Source organism: Pygocentrus nattereri, chromosome 10 (genome assembly GCF_015220715.1).
Source record: "Pygocentrus nattereri isolate fPygNat1 chromosome 10, fPygNat1.pri, whole genome shotgun sequence".
NCBI classification, from domain to species: domain Eukaryota; kingdom Metazoa; phylum Chordata; class Actinopteri; order Characiformes; family Serrasalmidae; genus Pygocentrus; species Pygocentrus nattereri.
In genome coordinates, this window is record NC_051220.1 from 28,543,629 (window position 1) to 28,562,959 (window position 19,331).

General features: G+C 38.2%; 2 protein-coding genes across 5 annotated transcripts; one reads left to right on the forward strand and one right to left on the reverse strand.

The window, feature by feature from the left end:
• The first annotated feature begins 545 nt into the window (after positions 1-545).
• On the forward strand, positions 546-12,769 carry ahi1 (Abelson helper integration site 1). Of its 2 annotated transcripts, none has more exons than XM_017699879.2 (27): positions 546-634; positions 1,634-1,686; positions 1,781-1,905; positions 2,063-2,625; positions 3,201-3,319; positions 3,464-3,650; positions 3,768-3,960; positions 4,060-4,155; positions 4,293-4,478; positions 4,846-4,998; positions 5,135-5,267; positions 5,972-6,095; positions 6,206-6,435; positions 6,546-6,640; positions 6,778-6,896; positions 7,135-7,265; positions 7,607-7,747; positions 7,902-8,092; positions 8,234-8,279; positions 9,492-9,529; positions 9,682-9,796; positions 9,905-9,960; positions 10,147-10,209; positions 10,327-10,489; positions 10,598-10,692; positions 11,518-11,597; positions 11,953-12,769. In XM_017699879.2, exons 2-27 carry the CDS (start codon positions 1,677-1,679, stop codon positions 12,134-12,136), a joined length of 3,636 nt encoding a protein of 1,211 aa, XP_017555368.1. In that variant the 5' UTR covers positions 546-634; positions 1,634-1,676; the 3' UTR covers positions 12,137-12,769. The 2 variants fall into 2 exon arrangements, with proteins under 2 accessions (XP_017555368.1, XP_017555369.1); XM_017699880.2 differs by lacking the exon at positions 546-634 and adding an exon at positions 647-1,079.
• slc18b1 (solute carrier family 18 member B1) lies at positions 8,229-19,054 on the reverse strand. 3 transcript variants are annotated; one of them, XM_017699882.2, is made up of 15 exons: positions 18,879-19,054; positions 18,405-18,550; positions 17,960-18,055; positions 17,787-17,860; positions 17,156-17,303; positions 16,739-16,895; positions 16,340-16,476; positions 15,543-15,644; positions 15,280-15,371; positions 15,058-15,153; positions 14,734-14,808; positions 14,548-14,641; positions 14,407-14,456; positions 14,115-14,196; positions 8,229-8,300 (listed from the first exon to the last, which is right to left on the reverse strand). In XM_017699882.2, the coding sequence occupies exons 1-14, from the start codon at positions 18,904-18,906 to the stop codon at positions 14,115-14,117; spliced, it is 1,377 nt and encodes a 458-aa protein (XP_017555371.1). In that variant the 5' UTR covers positions 18,907-19,054; the 3' UTR covers positions 8,229-8,300. The 3 variants fall into 3 exon arrangements, with proteins under 3 accessions (XP_017555371.1, XP_017555370.1, XP_017555372.1); XM_017699881.2 differs by lacking the exon at positions 8,229-8,300 and adding an exon at positions 11,049-11,752; XM_017699883.2 differs by lacking the exons at positions 8,229-8,300; positions 18,405-18,550; positions 18,879-19,054 and adding an exon at positions 18,309-18,398 and having other exon boundaries at positions 12,874-14,196.
• Positions 19,055-19,331: the final 277 nt, after the last annotated feature.

Sequence of the window (19,331 nt, forward strand, 5' to 3'; positions counted from 1 at the left end):
TTCCCTCACTGGTCTGCCTCCACGACTAACTAGTTGTTAACCAGCTAGCATTATATTATGGAGTCTTACCTGTGGCTAAAGGTGGGGAGAAAGAAAAAACATTGAAAAATGACATTTTGAACAGCATGGTTTCTTACTACGTTAAATCAGTCACGTCAGAGGTGAGTTTACATCGCATACCTGTGGATACGCACCACTATAATGTCTCGGGCATTTTTTAAAAGTCCAGTCCTGAGGAACCTCTGCTTTGAACAGTTTCGAGTCAAGGACACCTATACCGAATTTCAAATGCCCCTGCTCCTATGTGTGTACTATGTAGCTTTAAAAGCCGTTTATATTCGGCCATTAGGCATACGTCTCCAGATGGACCAGATGTGCTAGCACAGGGACAACCTAAAACTGTTCAGCGAAGCCGTTTTGGCTATGGCTACAGGACCCAGACCATGCGTCTATTCATTTCTGCCACCTGATGGCGCTGTCGGGCTAGAGAATTAACGGCCATTCGTATTGGTTCTCTCTGAGACAACGTCACCAGCGAGGCTGGGCTAAACTGTGTTTATTGTTGGCTGCCATCGCAACGACTCCGTGGCTAACGGGCTCCAAACATTTACAAAAGGCATGGTTTGTTTTTCAGGTAGCTGAGCTATTTTATACAGCAAATCATTTTGCTTTGTCTCAGATTACATAAAAGGCAAAGTGGACTGTTACACTAAGTTCAGTGTTCATTTTATCTTAGTGTAGGCAGGCTGGCTGGCTAATCTAGCCAGCACTAACGTTAGGTGGCTAGCGGCGTTAAGTGAGAGAGCGGAGATTCTCTTTCGGTGGGCGGCTAATGTCGTCGCAGCCATAGCTAGCCAAGCACAGCGACTACTGTTTACTCTGGATTAGCCTGTAAGAATATACTCAGTTTAATTTGTGGCACTGTAGCTGTTTTTGACTGCGATTCACGAGAGTTAACACGGCAAGCTGGATGGATAACCCGGTTAGCTAACTGACCCAGCGTTAGCTCCCTTACGTTACATCATGACTTCTTTGCCGAGCTATTTTGAATGAGCTTAATCCATCAGAATTCACCAGAGGTTAGTTTAACTGGGGCATCAGCCCGCACGACAAAGAACACAACACTGTCGACTTGTCTGTCTGTTACATGTTGAGAAGATTCAAGAACCTTTCAAAGATTATTTAGTAAAGGGAATACTTATATGTAGAACCACGAATTCTATATAGAACCATGTCGTGCTTAAATGATTCTTTGCGTGATGAAATGGTTCTTAAGATTGACGGAGACTGTTGTGTGTGGTTCTATATGAACCTAATTGAAAATGGTTCTGTATAGCAACAAAATGGTTTAGTTTCATGATTCTTTGTTACATGTTGTTGTAACAATACAATGCAATGGAGCAATATAGAGCCATTTTCAAAAATGTTCTGCGTAGAACCATATACAACACATTCTCCATCGATCTGAAGAACCATTTCATAATGCAAAAAAACATATAAGCATGAAATGGATCGATATAGAACTCATGGTTTTAAATAGAACCTTTGCCTTTACTAAAGAACCCTTGAAGAACCCTCTTTTTTAAGAGCGTGGCTAACACACATTTTACATGTACATATTTGCATGTTTCAGGGGTCTTTTGTGTACAGAATGAATTTGCTCCCAGTGTTTGAGAATGCCTGCAGGTAATAACACTTTAAAGCATCCACTTGATCATCACATACTGTGTTTATACTCAAACCTTGCTGTGGTCTGGTAACTAACATATTTTTGTTTTAGGTCAGAGTGATGTGAGAGCAAAGACGAGAGCCCGCTTTGACGAGGTGTTGAAAAGATACACAAACCCTCCCTCAGAGAAAAAAAGGTCCAAGCAGCAAGTTGTTGAATTGCAGGAGAATGTTGTGGTATGTGGTTGGGCCATCTCATTTTCTTCACTACTAATTTGTTACATTAACAAGGCATTCATAATACGTAGTATATAACGCATAATGCTGTTGATAGATTTTCCCTGTCAGTCTTGCATCCTTTTCAAATTAGTCTTGCTCTTCTTATCTCTTGCAGCTTCAGACTTTGAGCAAAAACTTAGATTTGAGTAAAACCACCGAAGAAGATGAGACCATTCTTAATAACACATATGACCCTGCACTGGGTAGCCCAAGATTCACTAAGAACAGGCGCAGAGAGGTGGAGGTGTCAGAGAAGGCAAACATCAGCAATAATGTAAATGATGAGAAATCCCCACTGACCTCAGGGAAGAAGAAGAGTAAAAGGAAATTGCCTCCTCCACCACCTGTTCAGGATGAAGAAGACAGAAATGCTGGGAAGGCTGAAACAAAAGTTACTATTGAACCAGATTTGGGGCAGAATAGAAAGGGTAAAAGAGGAAAGAGCAGAGGAGGAATAGGTGATGGGGCACAGAAAGTAGAATCTGAGCCTGAAGATGATCTTCTTCAGGAATATCAGCAACAGATCACACGAGAGGAGGAGAGGGCCCTTAAGAAGACCACTCAGAAGAAGCACAGCGAAAAGTTGCCCAACAGTGAAGAAGTTTTGGTATTAAACAATGAGCTTAGTAAGAAGAAGAAAAAGAAGAAGAACCTAAGAGCGAGTGATGAAGATGAAAGGTAAAATATGACAAGTGTGTGTGATGTTGATAATAGATTTGAGGTGACTGTGGCTGTTATTAGGAGTAACGATGCAGAGAATATCTTTAACTGATACATTTTCTTTGATACAACAGAAATGAGGAGTGCCTGAAAATGTGCCTTATATCAGTGTGTTAATGTTTCAATGTTTAGTTCATTAGAGCAGTCAGTGTTATTAAATTTGAGTATTTGAAGATGACCTTGTTTCCCAAATTCATGCTCTATCTACAAGCTAATATTAACCCCAAGCTAGCATACTAGCGGGAAGCTGACAGGCTAGTCATGATACAGTGACATGGTACAATTCAACAAAAATGTAGCACAGGAATGTACAGCACACAGCTAAAACTGTTTTTATTTATTTTATTTTTTTTAAGGATTAATGCACTCTTTAATTAATTGGTAATATGACAGAAATTCATTAATCAGTGTGTACTTTTTATTACATGTGTTCTTAATATCTTTACACAATATAATCTTTTTTTCTGTTTTGTCTTCATAATGTTCAATCTTTACTGCTATTATAATGACCTTCTACTGAAACACTACCAAAGCCATTCTGAATTAACAACTGACAAGAAATCAAAGGAAAGTATTCAAGGTCATGCTGTAGAGGAGGACAAAGAAGATGCAGTAAAACCCAAAGAGAAAAAGAAGAAGAAAAGAAAGGAAGGTATAACATGTTATGCCTGCTGGTCATTCTGATGACAATTACGAGATAGTCAGAAATGTCCATATTAAAGTATATGTAATGCTGTCACAGATTCACTAAACATATGGTTCTCGTTCCATGCTGTTTGCTCTCCTTTGGCTCAAGTTCTAGTTGAGGACAGTCAGGCAGAGGTGGAGGCTTCTCGGAGGCGGGCCTTTGATGACAGCCTGGTGCTGGGAGTTTACATTCACCGTACAGACCGACTCAAGACTGACCTTCTGGTGTCCCACCCCATGGTAAAAGTCCATGTTGTGGACGAGATCACTGGACAGTATGTGAAGAAAGAGGACAGGTGGGGATTTGACCTTCTTTTGTTGTAGGTTTTGTCCTAACTGTGCAATAGATTGACAAAAGGCTACATTACCATTAATATGTATTTGTGTTTCTGTAATTTATCTTGTACACACAGCCATCGTCGAGTCTCTTCTTTCTATGAACAAGAGAATGTTGAGCACATCCTGCCAATCATAACGCAGCCTTTTGACTTCAAGAAAAACAAGTCAACAGTCCCAGAATGGGAGGAGCAGGTCATCTTCAATGAGAGATTTGGTTATTTCCTTCATGACAGTGAGGAGTGTCCACAGGTGATCCTCTTTTTTGAGGTGAGCCAGCCTTGTCTAATAATGTTTTTGATGAGTACATTATCTATTGTTAATGCTGCACAAAACAGTGAACAATAAACCAATTTTTTTATGTTATAGATTCTTGACTTCATCAGCATGGAAGAGGCCAGGGCAAATGTCTCTGCTGATCAGCATGAGCGTGGATTTCGTAAAATTGCTTGGGCTTTTTTGAAGGTACCAGAACTTGCCTGTGTAACTTCGATGCATGTCTTTTTTGTTTTTAAAATGTAATACATTATCAGTCTGTTGTGAACCATAGCTTAAACACTGTAGCATGACTTTTTAAACTTGAAGGTTATTTTTTTTGTTAGCTTGTAGGAACCAACGGTGTGCTGAACATTGACAGTAAACTGCGTCTCCAGCTGTACAGCCCTCCTTCTAGAGTGAAGAAGGTCCTACAAACGGTTGAAGTGTTTCAGTGGTGGTCAAAGTTTCCTAGGAACAGATATGCCTCAACTCTCTATGTCACAGTGAAAGGCCTCAAACTACCTGAACATGTGGGTTTACATCTAGGTCTTGCATCCAATTATAAATTCTAAAACAAACCAATGATTTGTTGAAAAAAGGCTAACAAATGAAGGTGTTTATTCTTCAGTAAAACTTTGCTTACACTGTTGTGGAACATCAGTCGTCTCTTTAAATGCTTAGATAATGGAAACATTTGTGAATTGAGGATAGCTAATCCAGGGTGGAACTGGACTTCAATGCAAAGTTGTGTTGAGAATGCTTAATAATGTTTTATATTTGTAATTTGTCACAGGATTATATTTGTTACTATAACATGTATGTGCATGCCAGAACTAGGACTAAAATTACAGATGTTTCATTTACTCTGTTTCTGCTTGACCTGACTTTGCTGTACAGGTAGACCCCAGTATCCGCTCAATGATGGCTCTGCAGCAGGAGAGGGGCAGCACCTCGTACAGTGAGCTCCACACTGAACTTAACCAGAAAACATCCACACAACTGTTGGAGAGAAAATCAGAGGCTATTAAGTGGAGTCGCGTACCTGGACAGGTATTTTATTATTAATTATCTTATTAATTACTGAATAATGTAATGTTTTATTGATAAGGCTTCACAACAACACATTGTTAATTTGTGGATGTTATGTAACTCTATGGAATTAGAAAACAATCATTTATGCTGCCAGGTATGTCGCATTCCGAACAAGCCAATGCTGTCATTCCGTGGAGGTCAGATGGGTTGCTTTACTCTACGCTTTTCTTATGATGGCAGAGCCTTGGCTGCTGCTTGCGCAGACAGAGATGCTTTCCCCATTGTAGGTGAGGAACTGAGCCTAACTTCAGCTACAGTAACCACGTTTACATGCAGCCTGATAATCCGTTAATAATCGGAATAGAACGTGTCCATGTAAACACCTCAATCAGAATAGAGTAATCCGATTCAGGCCATTCGGAATACAATTTCTTTCCGATTCCGCGTCATAGTGAAAAGTTTATACCATTTATACCGCGGAGCAGAAACTGGTGTGCAGAGGAGACGAGTTTTATACTCTGAGCTTTAAAAGACGGCAGTGGGACGGACGTCCAGCTTATGTGTCTCAGAGCACGACGTCTTCCTCTCGCCGCTTCCTTTATAAGTACATGTGAAGTACGTTTTTCTGAGTCTGACATCAGTTTAAAGCAATTAAAAACACAAGCGCGCCAACTGGAAACTCATCTTATGCTGACTGGACCTCACGTGATGTTCGCTGTCATGGTAACGTTTACTCAAAGCGCTACTCTACGCGTGTGCTTCATTTTGCATCGGATTATATGTAGCGAGCATGTAAACAAAGATTTTCATCAGATTGTTGAAAAGAGTAAGCATATAAACACCTCAGTCTGAATCTGTAATCTGATTGTATTCAATCGGATTGGCAAAAATGTTTGCATGTAAACATGACCAGTTGTATATATTTACTAGATAACTTGCATAAGCTGACATGGGGTCAGACCATGCAATAAGAATTGTGTTTTTTCTATAGTGTATGAGATACCTTCAGGCAAAGTCTTGGCATCTTTTAATGGCCACCTCAGTATTGTCTACGATCTCTGCTGGACCAGAGATGACAGGTGCCTGCTCTCAGCATCATCTGATGGAACAGTCAGGTAAAAGCTCTTTTAAAGTGTGACCATTGTTAAGTATGGTATGTGAGCTAAAAATATGCATTGTGATAAAAAATAATAATAATAAAAAAAAAACCTTTCACCTTTCTTAGAGTGTGGAACATTGAAAGACTCCAGGGTCTTGCTCAGAAGGTCCTACCGCACCCATCATTTGTATACTGTGCTCGGTACCACCCACATGCCCAGAGCCTGGTGGTTACGGGTGGTTATGACGGCCTGCTCCGGGTGTGGAATTTAGATGTAAAAGATGTGAATGGACAACTGCTGCAAGAGTTTGAGGGACACAAGTCTTTCATCAATGTGCTGTGCTTTGACAATGAAGGTAGAGTCACTTCTGGGGCATTGGTCATTGTTGCTGTTTGTCACTAATGTCTTTTAGTGTAATTTAATAAGCAGTTGTAATAAGTAAAATGAATGTTTGTACTGATGCAGGAACCAGGATGTTTTCTGCGGACAATACTGGCATGATTATTGTGTGGACTACTAAGATTGAGGATCAGTCAACACATCATTGGAAAATTGAGAAGGTAATATTTGGAATAATGCAGTGATTTTAAGGGTTATGAAAATTTTGTATGTGCCATTAACGTCATTATGAGTGTTGCATATCAATATGTACGGAGTCAGTGAACACTGCATCAATGACAATAAAATGTGCCCACAGGAAATAAAGGAAAGCGATCTGAATGGAATTCCCATCAACTCGTTAGAAGTGCACCCCAATGGAAGGCGTCTTCTAATTCATGCCAAAGACAGCGTTTTAAGAGTGATGGATTTGAGAATGTAACTATCCTTTAAAGTAGCATTTAATGTGAAACATTATTAACATACATGTCACTGTCCAAAGGAAAAACTCTCCACAATGGCAAAACATTCTTTACTTTCAATGCAATTTAATGTAAAGAGATTTTATTACATGCAATATATATAGACATACAGTGCAGATATTCATAGAATAAGAAGGGCATTTTTGGATCTGTCAGGTTGTTCAGATTTGTACCTTTTGTATTTTTTGCTGTAGTTTTGCTGTAAAGAAATACATTGGTGCCACAAACTACAGAGAGAGGATCAACAGTACCTTCACTCCATGTGGAAGCTTCATCTTCTCTGGCAGTGAGGATGGACTTGCCTATGTGTGGAATGCTGAGACAGGTAAGCACCTGTTGTTGCTGTATGAAAAGCATATGAAGCTTTTTGCTTAGGCCAGTGTTTGACTACTCAGAAGACAGACTGGGATTAGAGACTAGCTGATTAAGGAGGGGGAAAGGTTAACATAAAAGAGCAATTAAGCAAAAGTTTATGTTTTGTTTAAGGCATATGTTGTTTTCTTACTGTTGTGCAGATTAACCCAAGACTTATGTAATACAGATTTTTATTAGCAATTTACTTTATGTAACACGTTATTGCTCCTGTACGACAATTTAGCATATTCATTGCATTAAATGTTTGCAAGAAAACCTGAAAACCTGTTTGTGCTCTCCGATCCAATGTAGGTGATCAGGTGGCTGTGTACTCAGAGCTGTGTTATCCAGTCGCTCTCCGAAGTGTGGCTTTCCATCCTCATGAACACATGGTGGCTTTCTGTGCCTTTGCTCAAAATCAACCAATTCATTTATATTTGTATGACCGGAAAGGTAAGATTAGAGGACTATGCAAAACCCCTTTTAACCTAACGTAAGGGATTAGAGTGCTTAACAAATTCTGTCTAGCCATGCTTTTTTTGGAAATGTATTCAGTGTTTTAGCTCTGTAACATGAGAAGTAAAACAAGTTATTGCTGATTGTGCAGTTTCACAGTTGGACCTGGAGAGTGTGAGGGGGCTGAACAGGTCAGAGACTGTTGGTAATAAAACAGCCAGGAATCAGTCCGAGCTGCTGCCATTCCAGGATACCTCAGCCTCTGGGGTGGACCGTTTTGCTAGTGCTGCTCGCATGTCCCTGAAGATGCAGCGTGTTAAACAGAAACTTGACTCAGTTCTGGTAATGCAAACCTCCATCTTGTCTTTACAGCTGATTAATTTTAGTTTTAAATATTTACCATAATTGTGCTTGTTACTTTGTAGTGGCTATAGAAAATCAGAAGCCAGTTTAAACAAAACATGATTTATTCTGTTGTTTCAGGAGCCATATCGCAACCCCTCTGGCATGGAGTACTTCTATGAACAGGGTAAGTATTTCCTGTAGAATCCTGTGGATTGTAAAGAAAGAGCTCATGGACTTAGAATGGCATGGTTACATGTGACATTTTTGTCAGAATTTATTTGTGTACAACCACATTTCCAAAAAAGTTGGGACACTGGAAAATGTAAATAAAAACTTGCTATGATGTGTAAATTTACACCCTATATTCAATTAAAACATGACAGCACAAAAATGCTGAAACTGAGAAACTTTATTGTTGCCCAGTTTGAATATGACAACATGTTTAACAGGTTCACCACTGTGTTGCATCACCTCCTCTTTTAAGAACACTTTCTATGTTTTGGTAACTGTGGAGATGCTTGCTGGTGTTTTGAAAGTGTAATATTTTCCTGTTCTTGCTTGATATAGGATTTTAGCTGCTCAGCATTTCGGGGTCTCAAATAGCTTCAAACTGGGCCAGATGTTTCCAATAGGTAACAGATTTGGACTGCAGGAAGGCCAGTTTATCTTTTATTATGGAGTCAAACTGTTGTAATATGCGCAGAATGTGATTTGACATCGTCTTGCTGAAATAAGGCCTTGCCAAAAAAAAAAAAAATCATCATCTAGATGGCTGCATATGTTGCTCCATGAACTGTATATTATTCATTATTAATGGTGCCTTCACAGATTTGCAAATCACCCATGTCATGTGCACTAATGCACCCCCATAACAGCTCGAATGCTGGCTTTTGAACTGTGCCCTGATTACAAGCCAGATGGCCCTCCTTAGCCAGGAGAATGCAGTGTCCATAATTCCCAAAAAGAATTCCAAATTTTAATTTGTCAGACCACAGGACACTTTTTCACTTCACCTCAGTTTTTCATCAGAGTTCCGGCCCAGAGAAGGAAGCTGTGGATCCTGTTTATATATGGTTTCTTCTTTGTATTTGTGGATGCAGTGACAAACTGTGTTCACAGACCATGGTCTTTGGAAGTGTTTTGGTAGTGCTTAAGTTATGTAGTAAGAAATGTTGGTAAAGGGTGATAAAAGGTAAAATGAAGGTGTAGTAATACTACTCACTGATCAGTTAAATCAAAATATATTTAGCTCATTAATATCCCACTTGGTCGACTACCTTTCATAAGATCCAGATCCTTAGAATTCTCATGTTGTGAATGACAAACTGATGCAGTACTTTCCCTCTGTTGATGTATACATGTGTTTATGATTAACACAATTTTATTTTATTTGAAGGAAGCATGTCTCAGCTGGGGAGGGAGCTCACCCAAGAGGCAAGTAGCAGTGGTTAAAAAAAAAAAAACACCAATACAAACTGCAGTGTACTGTATTACAATTGTGTACATTGAAAATGTTTCTTCTAGACTATAATTAGGAGCTATAGCTGGAAATGAAGTAACTTCCTTATGGTTTTGCTGTGTTTCAGAGCATGAATATGTCTCTCCCTCCTCCATCTCTGCTGTCCCCTCACTCCAAGCTACAGCTATCCAGTTCAGTCAGTGCCCAGCTTATTCCTCAGGCCACACTCAGCTCCCAAACCTGTACGTGAAGCTCTCTGTACTCATTTATGATCTTTGAACATAGCTGTAACACAGCTTCATGGGCTTCAGAAGCCTTTTTCTCAGAAAATTTCTTTTTCATTTTCACAGATGGATTTAGCGCTTTGGGTCAACCTATTAGAAGAGCTCCATTCCTAAGGCAAAGGGTAAGACTAGAGACCTTCTGATTTATTATTCACTAGCCTGAATTTATAGCAAGTTAAACTTAAAAGAGAATTAAGTTAAATATTCTTGAATGTTTAGATAAGTCCATTTATCCAATTGCTGTTCATGCATTGTTACAACTATATATTATTATTAACAGCAAATTCTGTTTTTATTTATTTTTTTAGAGTCTTCCAGATTATGAATTTCCTCAACAAGTTGAGAATGACCTGGCACAAGTGCAGCAGACGGTACATCTTCAGCTTACACTATGTCTACTTTAATAATGTTTTATCGGCATAGACGTTTCTCTTGAGCCTGGATTTGACTATTGTATTGATGGCTGGGTCATGTGATCTCTCTTGTAGGTTGTATCGCTGTACGATTACATCGCCAATCGATCTGATGAGCTAACAGTACAACGTGGTGACGTGATCCATGTGCTGTATAAAGATAATGACAGTTGGTGGTTTGGTTACTTAGCCAGTGGACAAAAGGGCTACTTCCCAGCTGCCTATGTAGCTGATGAAAGTCAGTAGAACATTTTTGTCAACTAACAATGAATTTCAATTAAAGTATAGCTTACTTAGTTACTTACTTTACTGCTGTAGCCTGAGTGAGCATTTTTTGTCCACACAGAGGGATTTGATGAAGAGTTGTCAAGGGCTATAGAGATGCAACCTGGACCCTCGGAGCAAATAAGACATGGACTTGACAGATCCACGCCGACAAAGGTAATGTGAATGTTGGTCCAACTGTATTTTTCTACACTTTTTACAAGTATTTAATCCTGTCTTACATTTTAGTTAACAATACATTTATAGACCTTGGGGATGTCTCTCATTAAAGTCTTTAAATCAGTAATATTTACACACATGACTCAGTAGTTGTAATGCATGCATGTCCATATTCTGCACAGTAAAATATATGCAGTATGTACAACCAGGGCATTCTAGTGTTTTTTTTTTTCCTTTCTCTACATATTTCTTAACAAGATTGTGCACCCTATCAGAACCACTTATAATAATAAAGGATGATTAAAATGTAAAAACATTCCTATTCATATTTTTTGCTCAAATTGGTAGTTGTGATGAATAAAAATAATCAGCAAGTTTTCAGCATTAGGTCTTTTTTTTTTTGTTTAAAAGCACCAATATCATTGAGAAATCAGCGTAATTAAAGGAAAGTAGATTACAAGAGAGAAATGGCTGCTTTTTTGCCTTGGTGTTTATTGAGGATTTTTTTTATTTATATGGGTCGAAATAGTAAGTAGATAGGCCTGGAGAGAGAAAGGCTACAAGGTTTTATGTTTTATCTAGGACTCTTCTGTGTGCTTCTATTCTCAGTGTTTCCTAGACCTCATAGTGTCACCATGATAACTGCAGGGGTATCAACATTCAGTCGTGTAGGACTACAGTGTTGCTAAACCTGGCATTGTTCCCTGCGCTTGATTTAATTCATCAGCTAATGATCAAGGTATTCATAAGTACGGTCAGGTGTGTTTGAGGAGGGAAGAAGTGGTTCTGTGAAATTGGATTTTCATCATATGTTTCCTGCAGATGTCTGCCGCCATCAGTGCCTCCGGAGAACTGAAGATCATTTCTGAACAGGACACTGACGCTGAGGCACCTGCTACAAAGTATGGCTCTGCATTTCGTCACCACTCTCTCTATGACATTAATTAAACCTAGGGTTATTAATGCAATTTACATATATAAATCAGAGTCTTCTTCTTCTACTTTCGGCTGCTCCCTTTAGGGGTCACCACAGCGGATCATCTGCCTCCATCTTGCCCTATCCATATATAAATCAGAGTGTTAGTTTTATTTGACATTTTCACCATGGTTTTATCTTCACTGTGTTTCACCAAGTTTTATTTAATTCATGTTTTTTTTCTTACTCATGTCTGTATTCACTTGATTCTTTTTGAGAAGCTAAGGTATTCTAACAGAGTTCGTGGTCTGACCTGTACTCTTTATTATTCTCATTTGAAGGACCAAAAAGAAGAAGAAAAAGGTAAAGAAAAGTGAGATCACTTATGATCTATCTCAGACCCCATCATCAGATCCTGAAGCTCCTATACCCTCTACCAGGAAAAGGAGACCACTTCCAAGGTTAGGTCACACCAACAGTGCTTTTGAACCATCTGCTGCAGATCAGGAGCAAGGACCAGCCTGATGTAATATACCGTGCTAAGCATAAGAGATTCCTATGCATATTGAAATATCAAGAGTGCTTATTAATTTATTTTTGTAGTTAAGCCTTATATCTGAATGTATTTTGTAATTTTTTAATGGATTTTGTAATAATTAGTTTTACAAAAGAGATTTATTATGTTTCTTTGACTTTTTAAAAACATTGATCACTGCTGTAATATTTATTTATGCCAATATTTGATAACTTGTCTAAAAATTGTAATAAATATCAAAAAAAGTGTGGGCAATCAGGCACTGCCACAAGTTGTTTAAACGGTAAAAATTGTATAATTTAAAATTACACCAGGAATGTGTACAAATGAGACACTGCCTGCACAGTTTTAGTGTGGTTTCACAAATCTATTAATCCACTTCCTGAAGAGTTGGGAGCTGTGGTGTCTTACATGACCAGATTTGGACACCTACAACTTACCACAAATAAATCCCTGTTTAACTAAAGATCTCTAGAATCGTACCTATTTTGAATCTGATAAATCAGCATATTATCATGCCCAGGCATAATTTCTAATCTTTGTTACTTCACGTTTTTGCTTTGTTTTAGTGACCATGTTGAGCAATAAGCCTCAATAAAAGCCATCTATTGATTTACTTACAATGTGTTCACACACAAATTGATCAAGAGAAATAGCTTATTTCAAAACTACCTCCTCAGCTAGGTACAGATGCTTAAAGTGGCAGTCCCAGAGAAACCTCGGTTCAACAAAAGCACCATCTTCAGCGTCTGATTCTTACATTATATATTTCTGATCACTGTGTTGCACCGTTAGTTACATGAACATCTATGTAGACACGTTGTCTACAAAAACACAGAGCAATTTACAATAGTGGTTAAGATGTGACGGCACCACTTTTGGTAAAATATTTATTTTACTACAACCGTTATAAACATGTTTTCCAGCATTCCTTTTAAAATAACATGACATTCAGAGATATTTCCCTGGTGAACAATAATAAATGAAGATCAAAGGATCTTTCAAGAAAAATGTAACCAAATAGGAGTGTTCAGAACATCTGAAACGTTAAGCATGTTTTTAAAACATTATACATCATCACTACAACTTATGTTCTAAAAGGAGGCAGATATTTGCAAATGAGACGTGAGAAGAACCTTAGTTTAAAAGACCTTCCGTATAATGTAAAGGATCTAGGAAAAACTTTTAAGTTTGTATATAAGCTTTATATCAAGGTTTTTAAAAAACCTTTTAAAAGATTATTCACACAATTCTCGTTTTCAAACATTAACTTTTAGGGAACCTAAAGTGCTTCTTCTATTGCATTGCTCAAAAAAAAAAAAAAACAACCTTTGTAGCATCTTTAAGAGTGTACACACATTTTCATAAACTCTATACGTATAGAAATACTAACAAGTTCTACACTGTCTCTGTGGAGCGAGAGGGGTACACAGAAAAAAAATGTGTTTCTCATTTACAGCCTGTGCTTCTTATGTCTTATAAAGGTCAATTCATTTTAGAATTTTGGGCCCAATGCACAGTAATCCAGCGTTGCCTAAACATTCTGCTCTCCCAGAGTATAATACATGTGTAATCAAATATCTGTTTGAAATATTGGTGAAATCAAAAACATCTGTTCCACACTGATATTTTTTCCAAACAATTATCTGCTGATACCGATTTAATTCCAATAACCTTGTGCTTCGCTAATTAATTTAAGGCACAGGCTAGCTTGAGTGCAAACACTAACAAATTGCATGTACAGTAAATAAACATATCTTTTGATTTACTGACACTTCAGTGAGCTTTGACTCCAATGAGGTTTTACTGAACAGCACCATTGTCTTGTAAATGGCCATAACACGGAGTAAAAAATAGCAAATTTGTGTTCTCTGTATTCTTAAGAAAAAAATTGGTTGGCATGGGACTTTTCCCCGTTTCTGATAGTGGTACAAAGTAGCAATGCACTGGCATATCATATTTCAGTACCTATAAATGATGAGCAGAAGACAGAAGAGGGGATTTTTCTTCTGTATACAGTGTGGATTCAGTTCGAATGCTCTGCCGTAGCCTTTTAGCAAAATAGGAAAAAAAAAAAAAAAAGAAATCAGAGGCAGTTGTGATGTCAGGATTCATATGTATCAAACGATTGATGTCTGTATTAATAACATTCAGTGCATCTAGATTAGCACTCCAGGTTTTTAACAACAAAGGAAAAAGAACCAACATTCTTCAAAGTCTGAAATGATAGTGAAGAAAATGATAAAGAACATAAAAATACCTTCTCTCCTGTATTTCTTCATTGGTGAAATATATTATTTGTAGAAATGCCTAGAAGAAGGTTGGGGGAAATAATTGCTTAGCGTCTTAAGTAATGCAGTATTTTCTGTGATGAAGTTATTCCTGAGATATTTGTGCTTACAGCAAGAAAAGCGAGTGCTCCCTGAACTCCTGCACTCCATTCAAAATTCAGTTTTTGTGTGATGTATCCACCAACAGTGGGCCCAAAGAACATCCTTTCACAACATGAAAAACAGCAATTCAGGTTTAACAAAAGGGTTAAGAAATGATAAAAAAAGCTTAAAAGCTTAACCTGTTTCACACATACCCAGCAGACCACACAGCTGAGAAGAGCCCAGATACCAAACCCAGCGTGCTTAAACCCTCCTCAAAGTCATTTTCACTGCAAGGGGAAAAAGAATAAAATATTTGGTCCCCCTTTGTCCCCTCTTTCTTAATTTACTTTGGGTTTAAATGCATTTAAATTCTGATTTGGTTAAAATGACTGATTGAATTCACTTCAATCTAGCTAAAGTAAAATTTGGGTTTAACACAATGAATTAGCCTCTCTATTGGTTCATGTGTACTGTAGTACATGTAGTAGGGTGCAAACAAGCATGTAAAGGATTGGTGTACTTGCACGGTCCCTTACTGAGCACATATCAGCATCTCAGCGAAGGTGGGGATGCAAGTCATACACAGAGAAAAGCCGATGACCACCAGCATGACGACAGTAAGCCAAAGCTGACTAAAGAGACAAAGAAAACAAAAGATAAATCAGAAGACTTCAAAATATACTATTTTCAGCCCACGCAGGTACAGCCTCATACTGAAATAGCATCATAGATTCCACACTGATGTGTTATATGCTTACCTCTTAATATGCAAAACAGGAACAGGGCCAAGTAAACAAAAGCTAACTGCGGAGGCCATTCCTCCCGACACCATCATCCACCTCCTTATAAACTACACAACAAAACCGAAATGAATGCTCATGTCAATGACATTAATATATATAATTTCATAAAGAATACAAAAAGACACCAATATCAGTAAAAGACTTAACTAAGTTCCACCTCAAAGGCACCTAACCATGTGTAGCATCTCTTAGCAGTGGCAAAATATAGGTTTACTTACTGGATACTTATCACTGATTATTCCAAAAACAGGGGACGCAGCACCATAAGGTAATGACACCCCGATCATGAGGAGACCCACTGATCCAGTGCTCATGCTAAACTGTTCGCAGAGAAGTTGATGAATCAGTTATAGCACTTTTTACTACAGAATTAAACAGTTTGAGATAGGACAATTGAAGTAAAACAAAAGTGACTGCCTTTAGGCTTTTTCCTGCATTTACATTGGTTAGGTTAAAATAATTTTACAGGCCTCACACAATGCCATAAAGGACATGTTAATATACAGTATCATTTCAGAAGGGGTGGGTAGATATAGCAAAAAACAGTATCACAATACTTCAAGACAATTTCATGATAAACAATATGCACCACGATATTTCATTTTTCTGAGATTTAAGAAGTTGGAACAGATAAAATAGAGAACATCTAAAAACACTAATACGAATAAAAGTCTTATACTACACATTTTTGTCAGTGTTTCACAAACTGCACTGCACCATTCAAATAAACAGTTCCAATTATGGTCACTTTATAATGGAACATAGTTAGTGTTCTTTAAGTACTGATGATAACCACAATATTTTTAGAAATGCATAATCTAATGATCATGATGATAACAAATTATCTGCAGATTGCCCACCCCTACATTTTAGTGCATGCTTTAAAGAGGAATTCAACCTTACATCTTAACCATTTAACTATGCAGAAATTTTTGCAAAAATTCCCCTTTAATCAGAGCTCTTTCCTATTTACTTAAACCTGTTTTTAAGCTTTCTGTGAGAACATTTTCATTACCTTCTCCATGGCAAATAATGACAGTGTTGCATCCAGGAAGCCAATTCCTGAGCTGAGAGTGAACACCACAAAGCAAACAAGCATGATCTTTACTCGGGTACACAGCCTGAAGAAAGAGGCCTGCGATGCAACCGCATCTGAAAAGGAACATAACTGTAGACATATTTATTTCTGCATTAGACAGTGAAAACAACAATAATACATTTTTTTTTCAGTCACTTCATAAATCATACATTAAAAACTGTTAAATTAATTTAACAGTGAGAGGAAAGCCTAATGTACACTTGCTTTCACCCAGGTTTAAAAGAGACCAGTTAACATGGGTTGTAAGTTATTATACTATTAATGTGACCATCTAAGAAAAGGGCAAAGAAGCAAAGAAAAGGGCATCACACCTACCAAAGCTGGGTAAAATCCACATGTTTAAGGGAACGGTCAAAAACAGAAGACATCCCAAAACAATAAATGGAATTTCATATCCAAATGACTGATACATCCATCCACCCAGTGGTGGTCCCAGTATGAGTCCAATTCCTGTAAATATCTCCATAAAGCCCTGTAAAATGGGAATTATGATATTTAACAAACTATACACTGCAATAACTTTACACATGTTTTTTTAAGAAGTATAAGCGATAAGTGATGAACATTGTTTGATCTCGTGAGAACGCTGACTAGTTCTTGTCTAGAGATGCTCCTCCAGTACAATAAAACATTCCACTAATTTCAGCCTTAATGGCACTATTGTATGAGCAGAACAGTGGGCAGTTCTCTCCTAAATACCAATGCATTGGAAAACAAGTGACTAAAACTCACCAGAATAGTCGCAATATTGTGGGGAAAAACCTTTGCTGATATGGCAAAAGATGATGTTACAGCAGCAGCAAAGCCCACTGCATTCATAGACCTTACAACAAAACAGAGCACTATGAAAACTGTTCCTTCAGGAGCTCTGTCAAGGAAGCTGTGGATGTTTTGAAAGAAAAAAAAACAAATAGATTTTAATAGTATTAGCACGTAACTTTTCTTTGTCTTGTCACCTTAAAATTATGTTTATGTCTGAAAATGACTTCAGCCAACTTTAATATTTCATGCTGCAGAAATCTTGTGTGTCCAACATGGTAACTTTACAGGCAGGAACAAAAACATTCTGAACTTTCAATGTGAGCACATGTTCAACAAGATTTAATTCAAGGCATTTTGGACCATTTTATTGGTGCATTTATCATGCAATATAAATATAAATATATTCAACATATTTCAAATATATTCCAGAATATAAAAGGCAGCTGGTATTTTTACATGATTTCAAAAAATAAACAATGATAAAAGTTGGAGATACAAGGTTTTGTTCCTACAGCCATGATATGTTTATTAATAATGGAAAAGCTGTAAGCTACGTTAATGTCCAAGCTAATGACAAGCACACAAACAACTCCATACTCACCCAAAGACTACAGTGCATCCTCCTGAAACGAACAAGCCTGCAGTTACCATAAACTTGGCCCCAATTTGGACAATCTAAATGAAATGAAGTCCATGGATGAAGCAAAACATAGCTTATCACTGGACGACTGGTTGTAAACCACTTTTATAATTCAAAATAAGAGAATGACTTACATATTTGCCCAGTATTAACGATCCAACCAAAGTGCAGAAAGCATAGCATCCAAATATCAAACCGATGACTGCTTGACTGACTCCTTTCTTTTCTGCCTATGGGAAATGAAATTGAGTGACAAAATTTAAATCAGTAGCCATCTGCTTAGACGTGTTAATGATACTTATTTTATATGACAGAAAATGGATACAACTAGGAGTGGGCAATGTGGCAATAAATAAATAAATAAATACATAAACATACTTCTAAACATTTTTTAAACCTCGTTAAAACAACCAAAAATATGAGTGCAATTATTTTTACTCAGCATTTCACAACTCATGCTTTTTTTAATGAAATAAGACTGACCGGCGACATGCTCAGGAATCCATATTGTGTCGCAAATCATCACCACAACGTTACATGAGGTCATACTGGCCATCCGTAGATAGCCTGAGCACTAACCTCATGAGGGAAAAATGGTCCCAATATCGAATAGCATATCATTGAGCTGAAGTTTATAGACGCCATGGCGATAAGAGTTAAGATCTGTTGTCGGGTCATCTTTGGGCCAGGCGTCTCAGGAGGACAAGGGCAGTCCACGTGATTAGCTGCGTGTAACAGTTGACAAAAAGGTCAGGACAAGCGAGACAGGACGTGTTTCCAGGCAGATAAAGTAGTAATATGCTAACTAACGCATTGGAGCACTCGTATGACTTGGTGTCTGCATGAAAGGCCATGTTTTTTTGTCAATGAAGAAGAAGCACTTTAGGCTTTCTGCGGCACCAAAACGAATTCCCTCGGGAAGCACTAACCTAGCTAACTCGGCTCTCAGGTAGGCTAATTTCTGCCTCGTACCCAGCATCAAGGTAAATGTGAATAAACACACAGGCCATAACACTACATGCGAAACAATGACAGAAAGCTCAGTTTACAAACCTGTAAGCTGGTCAACGCTTGTGGCCATATCGCCGGATCTCTTCGGTGAACGAATAAGTCACAGAGGTTGAAGCTTTGGCAGAACGAAAGTGAGTAAATGAGTAAATATTTTCCCCACGCGTATTCTGACAAAACCCGCCTCCTGCGCTCCGATTGGCTAGTAGTTCACCACAGGCCGTCCTATGGTGCAGAACCATTTTGGCCACGCAAATCCCGCCTCCTGCTCTGGGATTGGCCGGTAAGTGCTAATAGGACAGCGCCAGTACTTACCAGCCAATCTCAGAGCAGGAGGCGGGATTTGCGTGGCCGACACAAACAAAATATGCCGCGCAAGTAGTCGACCATGGCCTGTGTCTTCACTAACTTCCCTGTGACTTACACTGTGACTTCCCCCAGAGACAATACTGCCAAAAAAGAGACAACACTGCCTTTGTGGTGAGTTTGCAGGTAAAA

What these genes read in the sequence shown, in the direction of transcription:
- ahi1 (XM_017699879.2), top strand. An exon ending in TGCCTATGTAGCTGATGAAA is followed by an intron (nt 10,490 to 10,597) that starts GTCAGTAGAACA and finishes TTGTCCACACAG; the next exon opens with AGGGATTTGATGAAGAGTTG. An exon ending in GCTGAGGCACCTGCTACAAA is followed by an intron (nt 11,598 to 11,952) that starts GTATGGCTCTGC and finishes TCTCATTTGAAG; the next exon opens with GACCAAAAAGAAGAAGAAAA.
- slc18b1 (XM_017699882.2), bottom strand. Translation starts at nt 18,906, where the DNA reads ATGGCCACAAGCGTTGACCAGCTTACAG. An exon ending in GACCATTTTTCCCTCATGAG is followed by an intron (nt 18,056 to 18,404) that starts GTTAGTGCTCAG and finishes CATTTCCCATAG; the next exon opens with GCAGAAAAGAAAGGAGTCAG. An exon ending in GTGGATTTTACCCAGCTTTG is followed by an intron (nt 16,477 to 16,738) that starts GTAGGTGTGATG and finishes GTTCCTTTTCAG; the next exon opens with ATGCGGTTGCATCGCAGGCC.